Below are 19,591 nucleotides of genomic sequence, written 5' to 3' on the forward strand. Positions count from 1 at the left end.
CAGCTATCTTACCCCTGGTTTATCCCAATGAGTATTAACAGCCTCTATGTTTTGGCTGATATATTCTACTCTACAGCTATCTTACCCCTGGTTTATCCCGATGAGTATTAACAGCCTCTATGTTTTGGCTGATATATTCTACTCTACAGCTATCTTACCCCTGGTTTATCCCGATGAGTATTAACAGTCTCTATGTTTTGGCTGATATATTCTACTCTACAGCTATCTTACCCCTGGTTTATCCCGATGAGTATTAACAGCCTCTATGTTTTGGCTGATATATTCTACTCTACAGCCATAAGCTACTGGCGTCAGTTTGATCACTGTGTGTAGAGGAACTTTTAAGTAGGGAAGATCTTCTGTAAGAAAAATAACACATATAGGTAAAGCACTTTCCCGTTCAAAAATCATATCTGTACATAATTATATGTAAAAAATAATGTAAAATATATAAATAAAAGCCTTGTAGTGTATCATTGTAGCGTATTATTTAAGATTAAATGTATCAATAATATGCATTTTGAATTACAGAACTATATTTCAAATGGCCTAAATCTTTCTATATTTAACCAGATTAGCATTTGAATAACATCAACTATTGGTTTATGACATAAATTCATCTGTTGTGATTTTGAAAAACCATCTTATGTTCTTCCATTAAAAAAATATGGGAAAACATTTCATTTCTTGATTGGTAGACCCACTATAAATTTGATATTGGAGATGCGTATTTTGTATAAGACATGTGCGTAGGCATACTAGGTAAGTCAGGGGAGTGCCATACAGATTAAATAGAAACAAAGCATCAATAAATGCAAACTAACTACTAAAAAAATATCATTCTTTATTGTGCAATCACATTCCTCTGGAAAATCAGAATGAACTTTCTGACCCTTTTTCTAGATAACAAGAGACAATTTTCTCTTTTATCTTCATGTTCTTAGTCATTATTTAAAACATTTTCTAAACCTTGATCTATTGACATCATGCAACAATCACTTTTAGATGAGATGTCAGATATTCATTATTTTCTCTTGTGACATCAAAATTTGACAGGAATATCCATGAATTCCAGTAGTGGAGGAGACACAGCTTTGAGGTGTGTTAGTTGTTAATGATTTTTTTTCATCCCAGATTAAGATTATGTATTTTCAAATATTTTGCACCACAAGAAAAGATAGAGCTGCATATTAACCTTAATCTACTTTTAAATCAAAATAACTTTATGGAATGTAAGATTAAACATGATATACATAATGAAACTCTTCAGCATAAGACTGGCAACTTTTATAATCTTTCATGCTTGTTTTGTATATATACTGTTGTTTTCTAAGAACCAATGATATGCATAATGCAGCATTGTCTTTATGAGAATAAAGATACAATACATGTAACATGAATATATAGCAGCATGCAAGACTGAATGATGAATTTAAAGCCAATTTTCTTATATAATTCCTAAACATTATCTCACTAGCAGGGGATGATCAAGGTTAGGTTCAAAATGTCTGCATCTTTGAGGAAAACATGTTTGTTTCTTCAGTAAATATATCTGATATTTTTAAGGCTAATACCATGAGATAGTGAACCAACTACTCTGTTAAATTAAGATATGAATTCATCTTTTATAAAAAAAAATAATTAAAAAATGCTTTTATTTTCTCAAGCTTCTACTTATCACTGATCTTTGAAAAACAAATCCCGGACTTTGTACTTTTATGCAAAAACATAATTTTCATTTAGTGTATATACAAAAAAAAAAAAAACTTAAAAATGTCTTTCACAGATTCATTTCAAGTAGATGTTAAATATTGTGAAGCTTTCAACCAAGTTTGAATAAATATAAGAAAAATATCAAATTTACATAGCTCAATTTATAAGAAATTCAGTGATCATTCTTTCTACTAAATAAATAAATGAGAGAAAAATCCTGTTATTTCGTAAAAAGGAAGTACTACTTCAATATCCAGTCACTACCACGATAAGGTAAAAAGACATAGTTTCAATACATTTATTGGGCGATCTTGATTTTCATGATAGGGCCTGACATATCTGGGAAACAACTGTTCAAAGGTTTACTGTCATTCAGTTATGGACATTAGTACCACATGCAGCCAAGCAGAAAGTCAAAGAATATTCCCCTGATACATAATCTGGGACAGATAAACCCACAGATAAGGTAATTCGTTGAACAGACAGGAAAATAGAGCAAAGTGTAAAATTGTTAGAAAAAAAACAAGAATGTGTCCATAGTACATGGATGTCCCAATCGCAATATTTTTTTCTATGTTTACCAGACCGTGAATTTATATAATATACCTTTTTTATATTTCTAACAAAACAAATTAAAAAGTACATAAAAATATCCAGTTGTACAGAAACTTTAAACAAAAGTATGGGGAATTTCATGCAAAAACAAAAAGAACAAACTTATGTCATAAACTTATCAATTAATGCAAACACATTAGAAGTTATAATAATGTGGAAGGATAAAGCAAGGCATACAGGAAATAACATGTATTTTTTGTGTTACAGATATTTGTACAATGTTCATACATTTTCCTATTTTATACTTGAATGTTTGAAACTGTTTTATACATGTATGATTAATTGTTAACAGATGATTGTCTCAGGTGAAATTATAGGAGTACTTTACAAAGGTCACACTTGTATCAAACAAAGCTTTATATTTAGCTTTTGGATGCTTAAAAGTATTTTGTGTAAAATTTCTAAAAAGCTTTCAAAAGAACCTTTCCCAAAACACAGTATTATGTAAGCAAAAAAAATAGTTTAGTATAAATACATTCATTAAAATGTTTATATTGTCAAAATAGACACACACTATCCTCATATTATAACAATTTCAGGAGACAATCATGCATAAGAATATTGAGGTATGAAAATTGGAATTTATTAATATTCTATTTAAAAATATGATCAAATGCTTTTCATGTAAAAGCTTCCATGTGAAATGTCTTTTATAATAAAACACACTCCAAATCTGACTAAAATCAACCAAATTTGTAAAAAAACAAAACTCCCCTAATCTCATCAGAAGAGGTTGACTTGAGTCTGATTTTTTATTCCTGTATGCATTTTTTTATTCCTGTATGCATTCCTGATAAGTGCGGAACAATAAAGCATCTATATTTAGAACTAATGGGTCATGTGATACCTTGTCAGCAGTGGTATGTGTAGACACTCGCAGCCATGTCCAGTCAATTTCAATTTTACCACCGTATGGAAGGGCACCTTCACATGAGGGATTTCATCTAGAATATTATCGAAAAAATATTCCCACTAAACTCACACTTTAAGATCAAATGAATTTTATACAATATTTGGTTGTTAAATTATTCACTGCAATACAAAACAACTGTTAAAATCACACATATATTTTTCTATCAGACCAAAATACAGATTAAATGATATCTACTGAATATTACCATTACACAATTGGCGACAAATGAAAAAAAAATTAAAAAAAGAATGAACTGGATTATTGAAAAGTGAGTGAAAACAAAAATGATTCAATAAAAACTAGAGGCTCTAAAGAGCCTGCGTCGCTCACCTTGGTATATGTGAATTAAACAAAGGAAGCAGACAGTTCATGACAAAATTGTGTTTAGGTGATTGTGTTTGTACATCTTACTTTACTGAACATTCTTGCTGCTTACAATTATCTCTATCTATAATAAACTTAGCCCAGTAGTTTCAGTGGAAAATGTTGGTAAAAATTAACAAATTTTATGAAAATTGTTAAAAAATAACTTCTTAGGTGGTAATTTGACCATTTTGGTCATTTTTACTTATTTTTGAGTCTTAAATTGCTGTACATAATTGCTGTTTACAGTTTATCTCTATCTATAATAATATTCAAGATAATAACCCAAAACAGCAAAATTTCCTTAAAATTACCAATTTAGGGGCAGCAACCTAACAACGAGTTGTCTGATTCATCTAAATATTACAGGGCAGATAGATCTTGACCTAATTAACAACTTTACCCCATGTCAGATTTGCTCTAATTGCTTTGGTTTTTGAGTTATAAGCCAAAAACTGCATTTTACCCCTATGTTTCTATTTTTAGCCATGGCGGCCATCTTGGTTGGTTGGCCGTGTCAAAAACACAAATTTTAAACTAGATAGCCTAATTATGATTCAGGCTATATTTGATAAAATTTGGCCCAGTAGTTTCAGAGAAGAAGAATTTTGTAAAAGTTAACTAAGATTTAAGAAAAATGGTTAAAAATTGACTATAAAGGGCAATAACTCTTAAAGGGGTCAACTGACCATTTTGGTCATGTTGACTTATTTGTAAATCTTACTTTGATTAACATTAATGCTGTTTACAGTTTATCTCCATCTATAATAATATTCAAGATAATAACCAAAAACAGTAAAATTTCTTTAAAATTACCAATTCAGGGGCAGCAACCCAACAATGGGTTGTCTGATTCATCTGAAAATTTCAGGGCAGAAAGATCTTGACCTAATAAACAATTTTACCCCATGTCAGATTTGCTCTAAATGCTTTGGTTTTTGAGTTATAAGCCAAAAACTGCATTTTACCCCTATGTTCTATTTTTAGCCATGGCGGCCATCTTGGTTGGTTGGCCGGGTAAAAAAAAACACAAATTTTAAACTAGATACATCAATGATGATTGTGGCCAAGTTTGGTTTAATTTGGCCCGGGAGTTTCAGAGGAGAAGATTTTTGTAAAAGTTAACGCCGGACGACAGACGACAGACGCCAAGTGATGAGAAAAGCTCACTTGGCCCTTTGGGCCAGGTGAGCTAAAAATGAAATGTGTATTAGAATATAAAGGAACAAGAATGTGTCCCTGGTACACGGATGCCGCATCTGCACTATCATTTTTTCTGTTCAATGGACTGTGAAAATGGAGCAAAAACTCCAATTTGGCATTAAATTTAGAAAGATTGTATCATAGGGAACATGTACTAAGTTTCAAGTTGATTGGACTTCAACTTCATCAAAAACTACCTTGACCCAAAACTTCAACCTAAAGCGGGACAGACGAATGCACAGATGAATGAATGGATGCACGGACTAGAAAACATAAATAGGGCATAATAAATTGGGCATAACAAAGCAAACTGAAAGATTTTCTACAGAAAACTGTTGTTTATTGTTGATTATATTTCCCCCGGATACACCAAAACCATGAATATATATTCTAAAATGCAACATAAAAGTCATGCATTAAAAAATGAAGGAACAATAACTAAATTGGAAAGGAACAAAACTTTGTAAAAGTGAAAGGATATGAAGCAAGGATCATTGCATTTTTTTTTTTTTTTTATAAAAATCATACAGAAATGAAGGCTTGAGAGCGTATACAATGCAATTTTCCATATGATTATTATTTCAAGGGGTCATAACTCTTTTTAAAATAATTGATCAGCACTTGTTTTGAACATTTCCAAGAAATTGCTAATATTAGCCTATGATACAAGTTTCATAAAAAATAAAGTAAGAATTGTGCACATTAGAGCACAAACATTTTTTCAATAAACTAATATCTAGGGGCAGAACCATTTTAAATATTGTTGCTCATCACTGATTTTTAAAATTGTCCCACACATGGTGATATAAAGTTAAAATATAAGTTTTGTAAAGATCTGTCAAGAATGGTACTTGTGAGCATGCTAACAATGCAATTTTCCATACAAATTAATATTATCAAGAGCATAACTCTTTTCAAATTGTTGATGTGTTCTGATTTTCTAACTTGTCTGAGCGAAAGAGACAAAAGATACCAGAGGGACAGTCAAACGCATAAATCGAAAATAAACTGACAACACCATGGCTTAGAATGAAAAAGACAAACAGACAAACAATAGTACACTTGACACAACATAGAAAACTAAAGAATAAATAACACGAACCCCATCAAAAACTAGAGGTGATCTTAGGTGCTCCAGAAGGGTAAGAAGATCCTGCTCCACAAGTGGCAACCATCGGGTTGCTAATGTGTCACTAGTCTTATTCAGTAGGTCACATTTATGAAAGGGAAGTGCGGAACATATCCAATATCATTTGTAAAACGGTTATTCCATAAATGTCAACCAACTCGTGATGGCGTTCATAAAATTTAAGTTTGATTAAAATCTGGCAAGAATTGTACAAATATTTATACTGTAATTACACTATTTGTAAAAATAAACTTTCCATACTGACTTTATAAAACATAAAATATATACAAGTATAACCTCACCCATTATGAATGTTACAATTAGTTTTCAAGAAGAATTCTAATTAAGTAGATATAGGAAGATGTGGTGTGAGTGCCAATGAGACAACTCTCCATCCAAATAACAATTCAAAAAGTAATCCATTATAGGTTAAAGTACGCCTTCAACACGAAGCCTTGGCTCACACCGAACAACAAGCTATAAAGGGCCCCAAAATTACTAGTGTAAAACCATTCAAACAGGAAAACCAACGGTCTAATCTATATAAACAAAACGAGAAACGAGAAACACGTATATATTACATAAACAAACAACAACTACTGTACATCAGATTCCTGACTTAGGACAGGCGCAAACCACAGCAAAAAGTAAAAGTATCAAGTGTTTAAACTGGTGTCTTATATTTTGTCAATTGATGCAAATATTGTATACTTATATTTTAAATGTGCCAAAGATGTGATATTTGATGAAATTGATCATTAAAAACATTATAATTTCATTTTTCCTTATAACTTTTTATTTACTTTGCAACATTTAACTCATGAATAAATAATGGGCAAGCCATTCATATTCAACACTGCATTCCAGGCAAGTGAGCAGACTATATCAATATATATTAGAATGTTTGATTTGTAACATCCAAAGCTGGTTACTGAACATGGCTGCTAAGTGTTGACACATTCAACTATTGTCTGCTTCACTGACTTTATAACAAATGACTTCACATTCATAAACATTCTTTATAACAAATGACTTCACATTCATAAACATTACGCTAACAAACAGAACTTGAATGTAATGGTATTTCAACAATATAACACTAAGAACAAGAACTGCAGAGGTATTTTTAAAGCTAATATCATACCTTAAGGATATATGTAATGGTATTTTTAAAGCAAATGCCAATCAAGTACAATATACAATAAACCAACTTATTTTCGTGTTGATCTTAGATTTACATATTCACAACTATTTATATTTGCATTATTTTCTTTGCAAACGTCACGAAAATAAAAAGCTTGTGAAAATAAGTTGGTTTTCAGTAAGTAATGGCATTGCCACAGCCCATACCAATTATAATTAAAAAATAAGCAGCATTTCCATAGATGATTGAAAGAATGAAGACCAAATAAGAAATGGTATTTCCCTAATGTTATCTTAAAATAAACAGTCTTGTGATTTGTTACTAATGATGCAGAATAATATGTAATATAAACAAATGAATTAAATTATACCATTTAACCTTAAATTCACAAATATTCTATAAACCATATTTCTATGCCTGGAAATATTCTGCGACAATAATAGGTTAACATTAAAAAATATTAATTAAATGGCATTAACTCCAATAAGAGTCACTTATCAATTCAGCAATGTTGACACCTTTTTTTTTACAAGATACCCTAATGATGATTATGGCTAAGGTTTGTTCCAACTGGTCTTTTAGTTATTTTTGCTTAAGTTAAAAGACGAAGATGACAGATATCAAGTGATGAAAATAGCTCACCTGACCTTTTCAGGTGAGCTTAACATTGTACAGTCAATTCACAACAGAATGCTTGAATTTTCACTTATTGTTCCTAATTTATTTGTTAGTTCTTTATGTATATAATTTCTTTCTAACAATATTAAATTTTTACCAATTCTAACATTTAAACATTTCCTAAGTATAATTAGGTTTGTTCTATATTTTCTTATTACTGAATATGTTCTCTTTATTTTTATAATCATGTTAGTAACCTTATGTATGCTAAATAAATAACATGGTTATTTTCTCACTTATATTACAATCAATTATTTGACCATACCTGCTGATTTATCTTGAAAATAAGCTAACAAACATCTCATAACAGCTTGGTGACATACAACCATCACATTTTCTTGTCTTTCTAATTCCTATAAAGAGTAACATCATGAATTAACATAAATGATAAAGGCGTTATCTTTGTAATTCTATATTGGTACTAGGATGTAACTTAAAAAAAATCCAGTTTGGTTCATGGTTAACCTATGCAAAATTCTAGCTGATGATGAAGATGTGAAAATTTGATAATTTTCATTATGTCAACAGCTCACACTAGTCTCTAATCTAGTATATGATGGAAGAACCAACAATAAGTTTTGTTTTTTTTTCTCATCTAAAAATCAAATTACAACTTAAAAATCTGCTGTTCAGTTGTTCCATGTAAAATTGACATTAACTTTTATTTTTTCTGTATTTGCCTGTTTGTTACACATTCTGTATATAATGTCCCAAGTCAGGAGCCTGCAATTCAGTGGTTATCGTTTGTTGCTGTACATCATATATGTTGGGTTTTTTTCTTCATTATTTTGCACATAAATCACGCTGATAGTTTTTTCATTGTATAGTTTTAAATTTGTCATTTCTGGGACTTAATATAGCTGACTATGCGGTATAAGTTTTACTCATTGTTGAAGTTGGTATTGTGATCTATAGTTGTTAATCCTGTGCAAGTTGGTCACTTGTGGAGAGTTGTCTCATTGGCAATCATACCACATCTTATTTTTATAAAAGTGTTTATCTACATGACAACTAACAAAGTTACATTACCATAATAACAGGTTCTAGTCTGGCAACCAAATCTTGATATGACTGAAAAAATAAATTAATGATGAATTTAAGCTCAACTGATTACAGAACAAATTAAATTCTTTCAAATTTTATATGCATTACATATCCTTCAGAGGCTATAAATGTAAAAAGTGTTTCAATGATATCTAGAGATTATATATATTAACATTTGTGTCCATGTACTCCTGAGGATATATATATATATAAATATTGACTAGATGTGTGTCACTACCTCTCAAGGTCAAAAGTATTAACATGTATTTCAATGACCTTTAGAGATTAAAATATTTTCATGTGTTTCAATAACCTTTAGAGGTCAAACAACCCTGTTCCATATGTTAGTATACCTGTCCTTAACTTATTAAGTATTTGGTGTTGACAGCTGCTGTAAAGTCTTGTAGAGTTTTACCCAAATTCAACAAAATGATTTAGAGGTTCGTAAATATCATTTGTGTATTATTGAGATTGGTATGTCAACCTTGGTATAAATGTTGATTTATTTGTCTCATCAGTGAGTGCTGCCGTCATTGAAAAAGTGAAATGCATTTAGTCTTTTATTGGTAATTTACTGACTTTTTTGGGGGGAAAATAATCTTGCTCTTAGAAATTGAACTTAAACCTTAGTCTCAATCTATTAAAATGATGACAACATCAAGGACACCTTAACACAACGTGGATGACAGAATGAAAGATCATTGTCCCAGCCTTCACAACTTTTGTGATGCATTCTGACATTGAATAGACAAACTGTCTTATATCCATAGTGAACATCTAATTATCAAATAATAATTTCTGTCTATTACAATATCTTACCTCGCCACTGGGATATCTGTAATGGAATTTATCTTGGTCTCGTGATGCAAATTCATGTGGATATTTCTCCTGGATTTCTTCATAAGTCATTTTTTCACATATACCCTAATGAAAACACAACAAAGATAAACAGATGCTAAATCAAAAGAGCTGTTTGTAAAATTCCAATACAGTCTTACTAAAATTATATCATGAAAATCTTCAAAAACAGACCCTTAGCTTATCAAAATCATTTATAAACAAGAATTTGTTCACAGTACACAGATGCCCCAGTCGCACTATCATTTTCTATGTTCAGTGGACTGTGCAATTGGATTCACAACTCTAATTTGGCATTAAAATTAGAAAGATCATATCAAAGGGTACATGTGTACTGAGTTTTAAGTTGGACTTCAACTTCATCAAAATCTACCTTGACCAAAAACTTTAACCTGAAGCCGGACAGACGGATGAACAAACGGACACACAGTTAGTTAGGTATAAAAAGTAAAATTTGAAGTAATGATTCAAGGTATTCTTGAATTGCTGCAAGACAGTAAAATAACCTACTTTTTGTCATACGAACAACCAGATAAAATTCTTATGAATATGAACAGACCCTCAGCCTACCATTCCAAAAAATTGAGTGAAGTGTTTCACTCAAGGCATATCTGAACTGTTGTGTAGCTTGTGTAAAGTAGGTGGTTTTTTTTATAGTATGTCTTATACAAAATTATCATCTTAAAGAATACAAACAGTTACACCACAAATTTTAATAAGTCTGTAGTAAATTACTCAAGGCATACTTAGTTTAGTGAATATATGTTTACGCATTAAGGACAACATTATAGGTATGTTGTTATATCAATGATTGGGATATTTGTTTTGACTTACAGCATCAATTTCATTCAGAGCTTTCCAATTTTCTTTGGGTGCATCTATAAATTCTGCTGTCTGTTTAGTTCTAACAAGTTCACTGGTCCACACTCGTAGATTTGGAATGTTTTCGTCTTGTACATATTTACCCAACTTCTGTGCATACTGTATAATAAAAGGAAACTTTATCATATCTACCATATTATGGAAAACATTTATACAAATAGACTGAAACTTATTTTATCCATGACATCCAATACTTTCAACAAGCTAATAAATTATAGAAGATGTGGTATGAGTGCCAATGAGACAACTCTACATCCAAGTCACAATTTGTAAAAGTAAACCATTAAAGGTTTAAGTACAGCCTTCAACACAGAGCATTGGCTCACATTTAAAAGCAAGCTATACTGGGCATCCCTATTACATATGCACATGCTTATCATTAGTCAAGAATCACTTAAGTGGCTGCCTACTATCTTAATATTTTTGTTATTTGTAGAATTTGTGTTGATGGGAGATCTTTTTAAAATTACGATGTGGTTTGATTGCCAACGAGACAACTATCCAACATCTTCCAGATGGAGACAAAATAAATTATAGATACAAACCTCATGACCTCTCTCTGACAATCCACTATCCCCTCCAATTCTTCCTAACAAATAATAGATACAAACCTCATGACCTCTCTCTGACAATCCACTATCCCCTCCAATTCTTCCTAACAAATTATAGATACAAACCTCATGACCTCTCTCTGACAATCCACTATCCCCTCCAATTCTTCCTAACAAATTATAGATACACACCTCATGACCTCTCTCTGACAATCCACTATCCCCTCCAATTCTTCCTAACAAATTATAAATACAAACCTCATGACCTCTCTCTGACAATCCACTATCCCCTCCAATTCTTCCTAACAAATTCATTTCACTTTCACCGTGCTGTAAAACATAATAATCCATTAAAATCATTAAATAAGAGATACCTACTTAAAGGATTAAGATTTAATACAAAATAGTTGTGGAACTAAAAAAAACTTTGAAGTTCTAATGATAATGCATGAAATAATTGAAAATAGAATTCTCTAAGCAACAACTGATCAGTGTGAGAAATACTGAAATTAGTATCATTTGGTACAGTAGAAATAGACATGGATGCTAAACCAAGATTTGGTCCACATATTGTAAGCTGTTGAAATTTTGATCTTTCTGGTTTAACAGAAAACTATCTTTTAACTGATTTTCACACATTTTAAGTCGCATAATTTATAAACAATATTTTTCAGAAAGGAGATCTTAACCTTACACTTCAAAAAAATAAGCACAAAACAAACAAACATTGGACACAGAGATGCGTCACCTGTCAGCAAAAGGGACAATCGGAAGGACAGATCTAATTCAGCTGGACCATGAACTTGTGGGCATAGCCTAGAAATTGTCAACAAACTGACCCAGCAATGTTACTTTATTGAAAATATAATTCTCTATAATTCCTATCAAACTAAATAAAGCAAAAAATTAACATTGAAAATTGGAAATTAATTGGAAGTCACTGGACTGTGACATATGGGGGCAAGGCCAAGAAAATAGTTGTCAAACTGATATGTACACATAGTAATGCAACTTTCAAGAAAGTATCTTTGACCTGTCACAACTAGTTCCTATTAAACTGACTTAAGAAAAAAAATTATATTGAAAATTGATAATTAATTTAAAGTCACTGGAAAGATGACCTATGTGGGCAGGGTATCAAAATAGTTGTCAAACTTATATATACTGATGCTAATACAATTTCATACAAAATATCGTTGATCTATCACAAGTAGTTCTTGTCAAACTAACATAAGCAGAAAACTTAACAATTGTTGACACAAAAAAAACAATGATATTGTCACTGGAAAATCAAAACTATGTCTCGCCAAACAAGGTGAGACAAAAAGCATAATACTTTTTTTACTATTTTTGTTGTTTTTATACTGCTACAAAAGTCAACTTACCCTAGTTAGATAAATGGCTCTTGGTAATACATGAATATTCATTAAATAATAAACAACTCTACTTTGTAAATGACCTGAAATAGAAATAGCAAATCTATTTCACAGCAGTTAATGATATTTGATATGAAAGCGATATTTATTTCTAAACATATAATGTTAAAACTAGTGATAAAAGTGATTGTTTCATTTAGAAGAATATATAAACCACAAACTAATGTGTCCAATGAAGTGCTTATTTTCTATAGGCTTGTATACATGTAGACTTTGGCACAGCAATGAAATCATATATCTAAAAAAAAAAGACATTTGTCCTTCAATCACCCAAAAAAATTGGATCCACAAAAATAATTATATCCACAATCTTATTTTGTTAGTTGATAGTAGGTGCATGTGTGTTATAATTGTTATAAATAAAAACCTGTGTTGTTCTAATCTTATTACCTATAAAAGCCCTTGTGTGGTCATGATAAGGTGCATGTGTGTTATAATTGTTATAAATAAAAACCTGTGTTGTTCTAATCTTATTACCTATAAAAGCCCTTGTGTGGTCATGATAAGGTGCATGTGTGTTATAATTGTTATAAATAAAAACCTGTGTTGTTCTAATCTTATTACCTATAAAAGCCCTTGTGTGGTCATGATAAGGTGCATGTGTGTTATAATTGTTATAAATAAAAACATGTGTTGTTCTAATCTTATTACCTATAAAAGCCCTTGTGTGGTCATGATAAGGTGCATGTGTGTTATAATTGTTATAAATAAAAACATGTGTTGTTCTAATCTTATTACCTATAAAAGCCCTTGTGTGGTCATGATAAGGTGCATGTGTGTTATAATTGTTATAAATAAAAACATGTGTTGTTCTAATCTTATTACCTATAAAAGCCCTTGTGTGGTCATGATAAGGGGGAAAGCATTGACATATACTGTCAGAGTGATGCTAAATTTACTTAGTGATCAAATTATCTGAGTTATCTCCCCTCAATCATTTGTTTGTTTGTTTCATTCTTTTTACAAGTCCTAAAGAAAGGCTATTTCATCAACTAGATGTGGGAAGTCTTGTTTTTTACTTGAGTCATGTGTTTAAATAGATATATGTCCATGTTGTGTATGCACATTTACTCAAGATTATGACAGTTGTAAGCTGTTGGGTGATTTTGTAAGTCCACATCCATCTCTTTTAAAGGAACAGCTCTAAACATCCAATAATTTATTATGAATGTTTGCATTCGAAAAACATGCATGTTAATAAATATCATTTCTTAATAATTTGTGGTGATTTCAGTGTTTACCAGTAATGATTATTAATATAAGACTGAAGAGGGCCAGCAGCATTTTAAATACTCCAATGCTGCTATCTAAGAATTTAAAAAGTAAACCATATATAAAAGCTTTTCACAACTTTCCATATTTTTGTATGAGAAAGGGTCAAGTTGATTAAATCTTCTTTCTGTAAATAGTTGCTATATCATTGATAGAAACTAAGTGTCCTGTAGAAGAAGATATAGATAACTTTACCTGCTAGTTTATGTACCATAAATCTCTCCCCTTGATTAAATATCTGTATGTATGACAAATCATTGTCCTTCTCATGCTCTAGTTCCTCATAGTGTTCACGATAATGCTCTATACGCTGTATAAAGTCTTGTACAGCAGAAGTTTTATCCATTCCTTCATAATCTGGACTACATACTTTTACTTCCTGTTAAAAAAAAAAGATCCACGTTGGAAATAAGGTTTGTAAAATATTGGTACATTGTATTAGGTTTTGTTATTGTTTTTGTTGACACTGTTTTTTTTTTTATATATATAAATCTCATTTATCTGTACAAAATGTGACAGTCAAAATTGCAATTGAATGCGGAAATAAGAAAATCCTTAGGAATTGATGTGGGTTAAAATACAACCCTATTGGTTTATTGCTTGAATGTGATCAATCAAACAACTAACTGTTTACTTTGTTTTAGTAGTCTTTGAATGTTGTAATTTGTTTTAATCTTATTTTGAAGACCATAGGCCTGTAGTCCAATTGTTTTTTAATTCAGTTTCAATATCTTCAAACAGGTCTTTTAAAATAAATATGTATTTTCTATATTTTCTATATTTTATCATTACAATGAAGTAACAATATGTGACAAAATTTAACCTTTTACTCAAAATTGGATAAGTTTTGATGATGCTGGAGGAAAAATGGATATTTCAATTGGTGTTGCTTGCTTCCTATGGAATTATCATTTGTTATCATCTTGAAACTAAGAATTTTGGAGCTTTTTAAATAGACAATGCTAATCAAATCTTTAAAACTTATGCTTTCAAATTCTTATTAATCACCAGGTTTGATACCTTATTTTCTGCATGGGAAAATGCCTGAACCAAGTCAGCTATATGACAGTTGTTATCTATTTGTTTGATGTGTTTGGGCTTTTTATTTTGCCATTTGATTACAGACTTTCTGTTTTGTATTTTCCTAAGAGTTAGGTATTTTTGTTATTTTACATTTTACATCTATATATGTCAACTTAATTTATTTTTTGTCTATCTGATGAGTTAAGCCTTTTTCAACTGATTTTTATAGTTAGTTCTTATGTTGTACTGTTATACCACTGTCCCAGGTTAGGGGGAGGGTTGGGATCCCGCTAACATGTTTTAACCCCGCCACATTATTTATGTATGTGCCTGTCCCAAGTCAGGAGCCTGCAATTCAGTGGTTGTCGTTTGTTTATGTGTTACATATTTGTTTTTCGTTCATTTTTTTCATAAATAAGGTCGTTAGTTTTCTCATTTGAATTGTTTTACATTGTCTTATCGGGGCGTTTTATAGCTGACTATGCAGTATGGGCTTTGCTCATTGTTGAAGGCGGTGACCTATAGTTGTTAATTTTGTGTCATTTTGGTCTTTTGTGGATAGTTGTCTCATTGGCAATCATACCACATCTTCTTTTTTATATCAAAGATCAAACTGATCATTAGCCTTTACTACTTACAACAATATTAGCTTCTATAATAGTTGGATCATTACATATAGACTCTACAAAGAAAATCTTAAACTTGTGTTTTTCTTTTATAAGATCTACCAGTAAACGTCTCCTTGCTCTAGTAGTGTTGGTAGCATCCAAAACCTAAAACAAAACAATAATTTCATGTTGTGTTGATCAAATATAATGCAAACTATAGTACATATATACAATAACTAGCCTGACATGGTGCATTTCTTATATATGTGTGGTTAAATTTGTGTGCATAGACATTGTATATGTGTGTACAATTGTTTACATAAGTAGACATTTTTGTTATGTGTGTGTACATTTGTGTTCGTAGACATTATTTTTTACATGTCAGAGTGTGTACAATTGTGTACAGACATTTTTGTATATGTGTGCACAATTGTGTACATAGATATTTTTTGTATTTATGCATACCTGTCAACCTCTGAAAATGAAAAGTCAGGTCATGACCTGCATTGAGAAAAAAAATCTCAGGTCATAACGCGTACGACATTTTGCGGGCTCAATTGAAGAAAAAAAATATGTTTACATATAATTTATATAGTCAATATGTATATGAAACAGTTAGAACATGTATGCAAGTTTATTTCAGACTATTGTTATATTCCATAGTAGCAGACTTGGCATTCTTTAAAAGAACTGCACTTGGATTCAGTTCATTGCAATGCAAATGTGTATTCATTTTACAAGAAAGAAGAGCACACAGTGTATCCTTATTAAGATTAGCCCTAAACTCTGTAGCTATTTTCTTTACTAAAGAAAATGCCCTCTCACTGTCTGCATTGCTGTTTGGCAAAACCAGTAATGTTTTAGCAAGTTTTGACAAAACAAAAAATCTTGGCTTGTTAAGAAAAATGTCATGCAACTTGGACATTTCTCCCCAAAATGTACCAATGTCAGTTTCAGGGGAAGTGCAAAGTGGAAGTTCATCTAATTGGGTCAACTGATAGTCACTGAACTCATCTTGTAGCTTGTTGAAAATATCGTTACGTAGCTCAGGTAAACAAGTCCTACATTTTGACTTTTGGTTACATTGAAAAAGACCGATAAAACCGAAGGTCGTATTACTTCTAAATACCGGAAACAATTCCGGTCAGAAATCCGGGTGAAACGGGTAATGTTAGAAATTCCCGGGACCCGCCGGGTAAAGAAAAACTCCCGGGTGAGAGGTGAAAATAACGGGTGTCACCCGCAAAAAACAGGTGAGTTGACAGGTATAATTTATGTGGGTACATTTGTGTACATAGATATTTTTGTATAAACGTGTGTACATGTGTGTACATAGACATTTTTGTATGTGTGTGTGTGTGTACTTTTTGTGTACATAGACATACTTACAGCAACTTCACCGCCACTGTCTAGAAATTTACAGGCATCTTCTACTGCCATTATTGCACATTTCCTGTAAATACAAATCAAAATGTTAAGCATGGATGAATCAGCTTGGTTAATCAATATGGGTTTCGGTTTGTACAAGTGTCTTTATAGTATGTCATGCTATAAATAACCAGGAGTCTTTTATGCTAGAGTAAATATACAATATAAATTCAATGACAGAAAAATATATATATTTTTTTGTATGAACCTGAGAAAACTGGGTCAGGGTCAGGGCCCTTCTTCAGTTTTGTGCAGAGTATAAAATATTTTATATCTTTTAATTTACATTGACCTAATATTTTTGTATACTGCAACTTAAATATATAGATATAGGAAGATGTGGTGTGAGTGCCAATGAGACAACTCTCCATCCAAATAACAATTTAAAAATTTAACCATTACATTGATAGCTATTTAAATGTTACACAAATTTCACACATAATTGAATAACAAATTTTCTTTGATGAGTGAAAACTGTATTTTTGTGGACATTTCATTTCACAGTTTTGCCAAAATCTGCATACGTCTATAACAAATAGCTGCGCCATGAGTGATGACTCGACCGTCCCTTTCTCAAAGAATAAAGTTCAATTACTTAATCTCCTTCGTGCAAAGCTCTGATTCCTTTCATGGATTTGGCTATATTTTTTGGACCTTTTAGATTATAGCTCTTCATCTTTTAAATTAGCTTTGGATTTCAAATATTTTGGCTACGAGCATCACTGAAGAGACATGTATTGTCGAAATGCGCATCTTGTGCAAGAAAATTGTTACCTTTAATTTTATCATATCTATCTACTAACAACTTCTTATGATGATTCTAAAATTTATACTCATATATACAAAACACTAAATATAAATCATGTTTGTTTGATTGCATTCCAAGAAACCATTAGTACATATATAATACATTTTTTTTAGTTTTGTTGTTGTTGTTTGTTTTGTTTGTTTTTTTGGAAGAGGGGGGGGGGAGGGGGGTATCAAAAACCAATCTTGTATGAAACTCATATAAAATCTGTTGCTTTTGATTTTTCAATTATACAACTCTGTACCACCTATCACTTCGATATCTGCAAACCTTTATTCTGTTTGTCCTTATTTCATCATAACATGTTACTTTTAAACTTGACTCATCTTCCTTTAATAAGAAAAAAACTATACAAACATTGAATTTTGATCATTAAGTCATCAATTGAAAATTCAGACCAGAAATCAAATATGCTACGTACTGTCTAACTTCCTGTGCCTCTTTATTGTCAGCTCTGAAGAAATCATGAGTTCTATAAGCCTCAGTAGCTGCCCTACGATATTCTCCAACATTAAATGCTACAAACATAAAGTATGATATCTATTATAATATATACTGTTTGAACGAGATTTGTTTTAGTTTGACAATCACAGAATCTTTGAAATAATTAAAACAATCAATTGTGGTAAATAAGCATTGTGTATAAATGTCATACCATTTGGTTAAGTCAAACTTAAGCTTGAGAAGGAAAGCAATTTAGGGATGTACAGACAGACATACTGCAGGACATATAAGGGGAAAACTTAATACTATGGTGGGGCATTAAAATGGAGGTGATAACTAAAATTTGGATAAAAAAAATTCAATCAACTTTAAAGTGATGAGTTCTGTTGTTACCAAGGAGGTTATATTAGAAGGAGAGAGGACGAAAGACGATAATTACACATAAAATGTTACCGACTTTTCTGTAAGTGGGTGTTAATTAGTTGAGATCGACTCTGTCACAGAGGGAGATTTTGTCCTAATTACATACCCGAGTAAAAACGGAAACACCCGAGGTGTCATAAACTGACCGGATATACAATTATTGAAATGTTAATCAGTTTTTTGTGATATTTTTTATTAAGTAATTAAAAATTAAAATGTTATGTTAAAAGTAAACTTATTACCAATAGAAATAAAACGAATATCCGTCTCATTGCCGTCAATGTTAATATCAACAGTCATAACAGAAAGTCACTTTTACGTTGTTTCCGATAAATTTCTCTATGTTTCAATTGCAAATATTCCTTCCGGTCGTTACCGGTCACCGTAACTAAAGTATTTTGCATATTCGTATATTTTCTATGATTATTACCTGCCAATTCTCATAAGCAGGAATTGACCGGTGAAGCGAAAATCTCTGTTTAAAGCAATGTAGTGTTGAATAAAAATCGCTCACTAACTTTCCTTTAAACCCTCATAACTTTGTCATTTCTTTATCGTTTTTCACCGTAGACAGACGGTTGATTTTGAAATTGCCCGTCAAATCTTTTTCCAAATCATAAACACCTATGCACTGCACTGTAACTAAAAATACACCTAAACTTTAAAGACCCAGTCACTGATAACAATCACGTGACACATGCATTTATCTTATAGTCCGAACTACTCGCGGTAACAGCCCGGTACATCAGAGGGCCATGTCAAGTGGGTGATAAACATGTCGGTTTCTTTATAATTTTATCATTTTTCTCTGATCGAACTGCTATCCTGGGGATGCTAATTTTGTATCAAGCAGAGTGTTCACTCTCCTTCTAATATAACCTCCTTGGTTGTTACTAACTAACATGCAACTATAAACAGAAAACAATAAATAATTACATTGTACTTTATAGTACAGATTTTTCATTTAAAGTGCAAGTCCTGAAGTAATTGATTACTGAGAAACATGATTCATGTACAAACATATTTTGCTTATGTTATTATAATACAAACTAATCA

General features: G+C 31.3%; 1 protein-coding gene across 7 annotated transcripts in view; it reads right to left on the reverse strand.

Annotated features, from left to right (window-relative positions):
- Positions 1-230: 230 nt before the first annotated feature.
- LOC134715183 (6-phosphofructo-2-kinase/fructose-2,6-bisphosphatase-like) overlaps positions 231-19,591 on the reverse strand; it is a 35,635-nt gene continuing 16,274 nt past the window's right edge. For 6 of the 7 annotated variants that reach the window (XM_063577244.1, XM_063577213.1, XM_063577204.1 and 3 more), the window contains 12 exons: positions 18,090-18,186; positions 16,822-16,885; positions 15,463-15,597; positions 13,997-14,180; positions 12,479-12,552; positions 11,352-11,423; positions 10,495-10,641; positions 9,622-9,726; positions 8,788-8,829; positions 8,024-8,111; positions 3,176-3,272; positions 237-359 (listed from right to left, as the gene is read on the reverse strand). In XM_063577244.1, the coding sequence (XP_063433314.1) occupies positions 290-359; positions 3,176-3,272; positions 8,024-8,111; positions 8,788-8,829; positions 9,622-9,726; positions 10,495-10,641; positions 11,352-11,423; positions 12,479-12,552; positions 13,997-14,180; positions 15,463-15,597; positions 16,822-16,885; positions 18,090-18,186 (1,175 nt within the window). In that variant the 3' untranslated portion in view covers positions 237-289. Of the gene's footprint in view, positions 360-3,175; positions 3,273-8,023; positions 8,112-8,787; positions 8,830-9,621; positions 9,727-10,494; positions 10,642-11,351; positions 11,424-12,478; positions 12,553-13,996; positions 14,181-15,462; positions 15,598-16,821; positions 16,886-18,089; positions 18,187-19,591 lie in introns of all 7 variants that reach the window. The other variant, XM_063577195.1, reaches the window with a different exon arrangement.

Source organism: Mytilus trossulus, chromosome 1, assembly GCF_036588685.1.
Source record: "Mytilus trossulus isolate FHL-02 chromosome 1, PNRI_Mtr1.1.1.hap1, whole genome shotgun sequence".
In the NCBI taxonomy this organism is placed as follows: Eukaryota; Metazoa; Mollusca; class Bivalvia; order Mytilida; family Mytilidae; genus Mytilus; species Mytilus trossulus.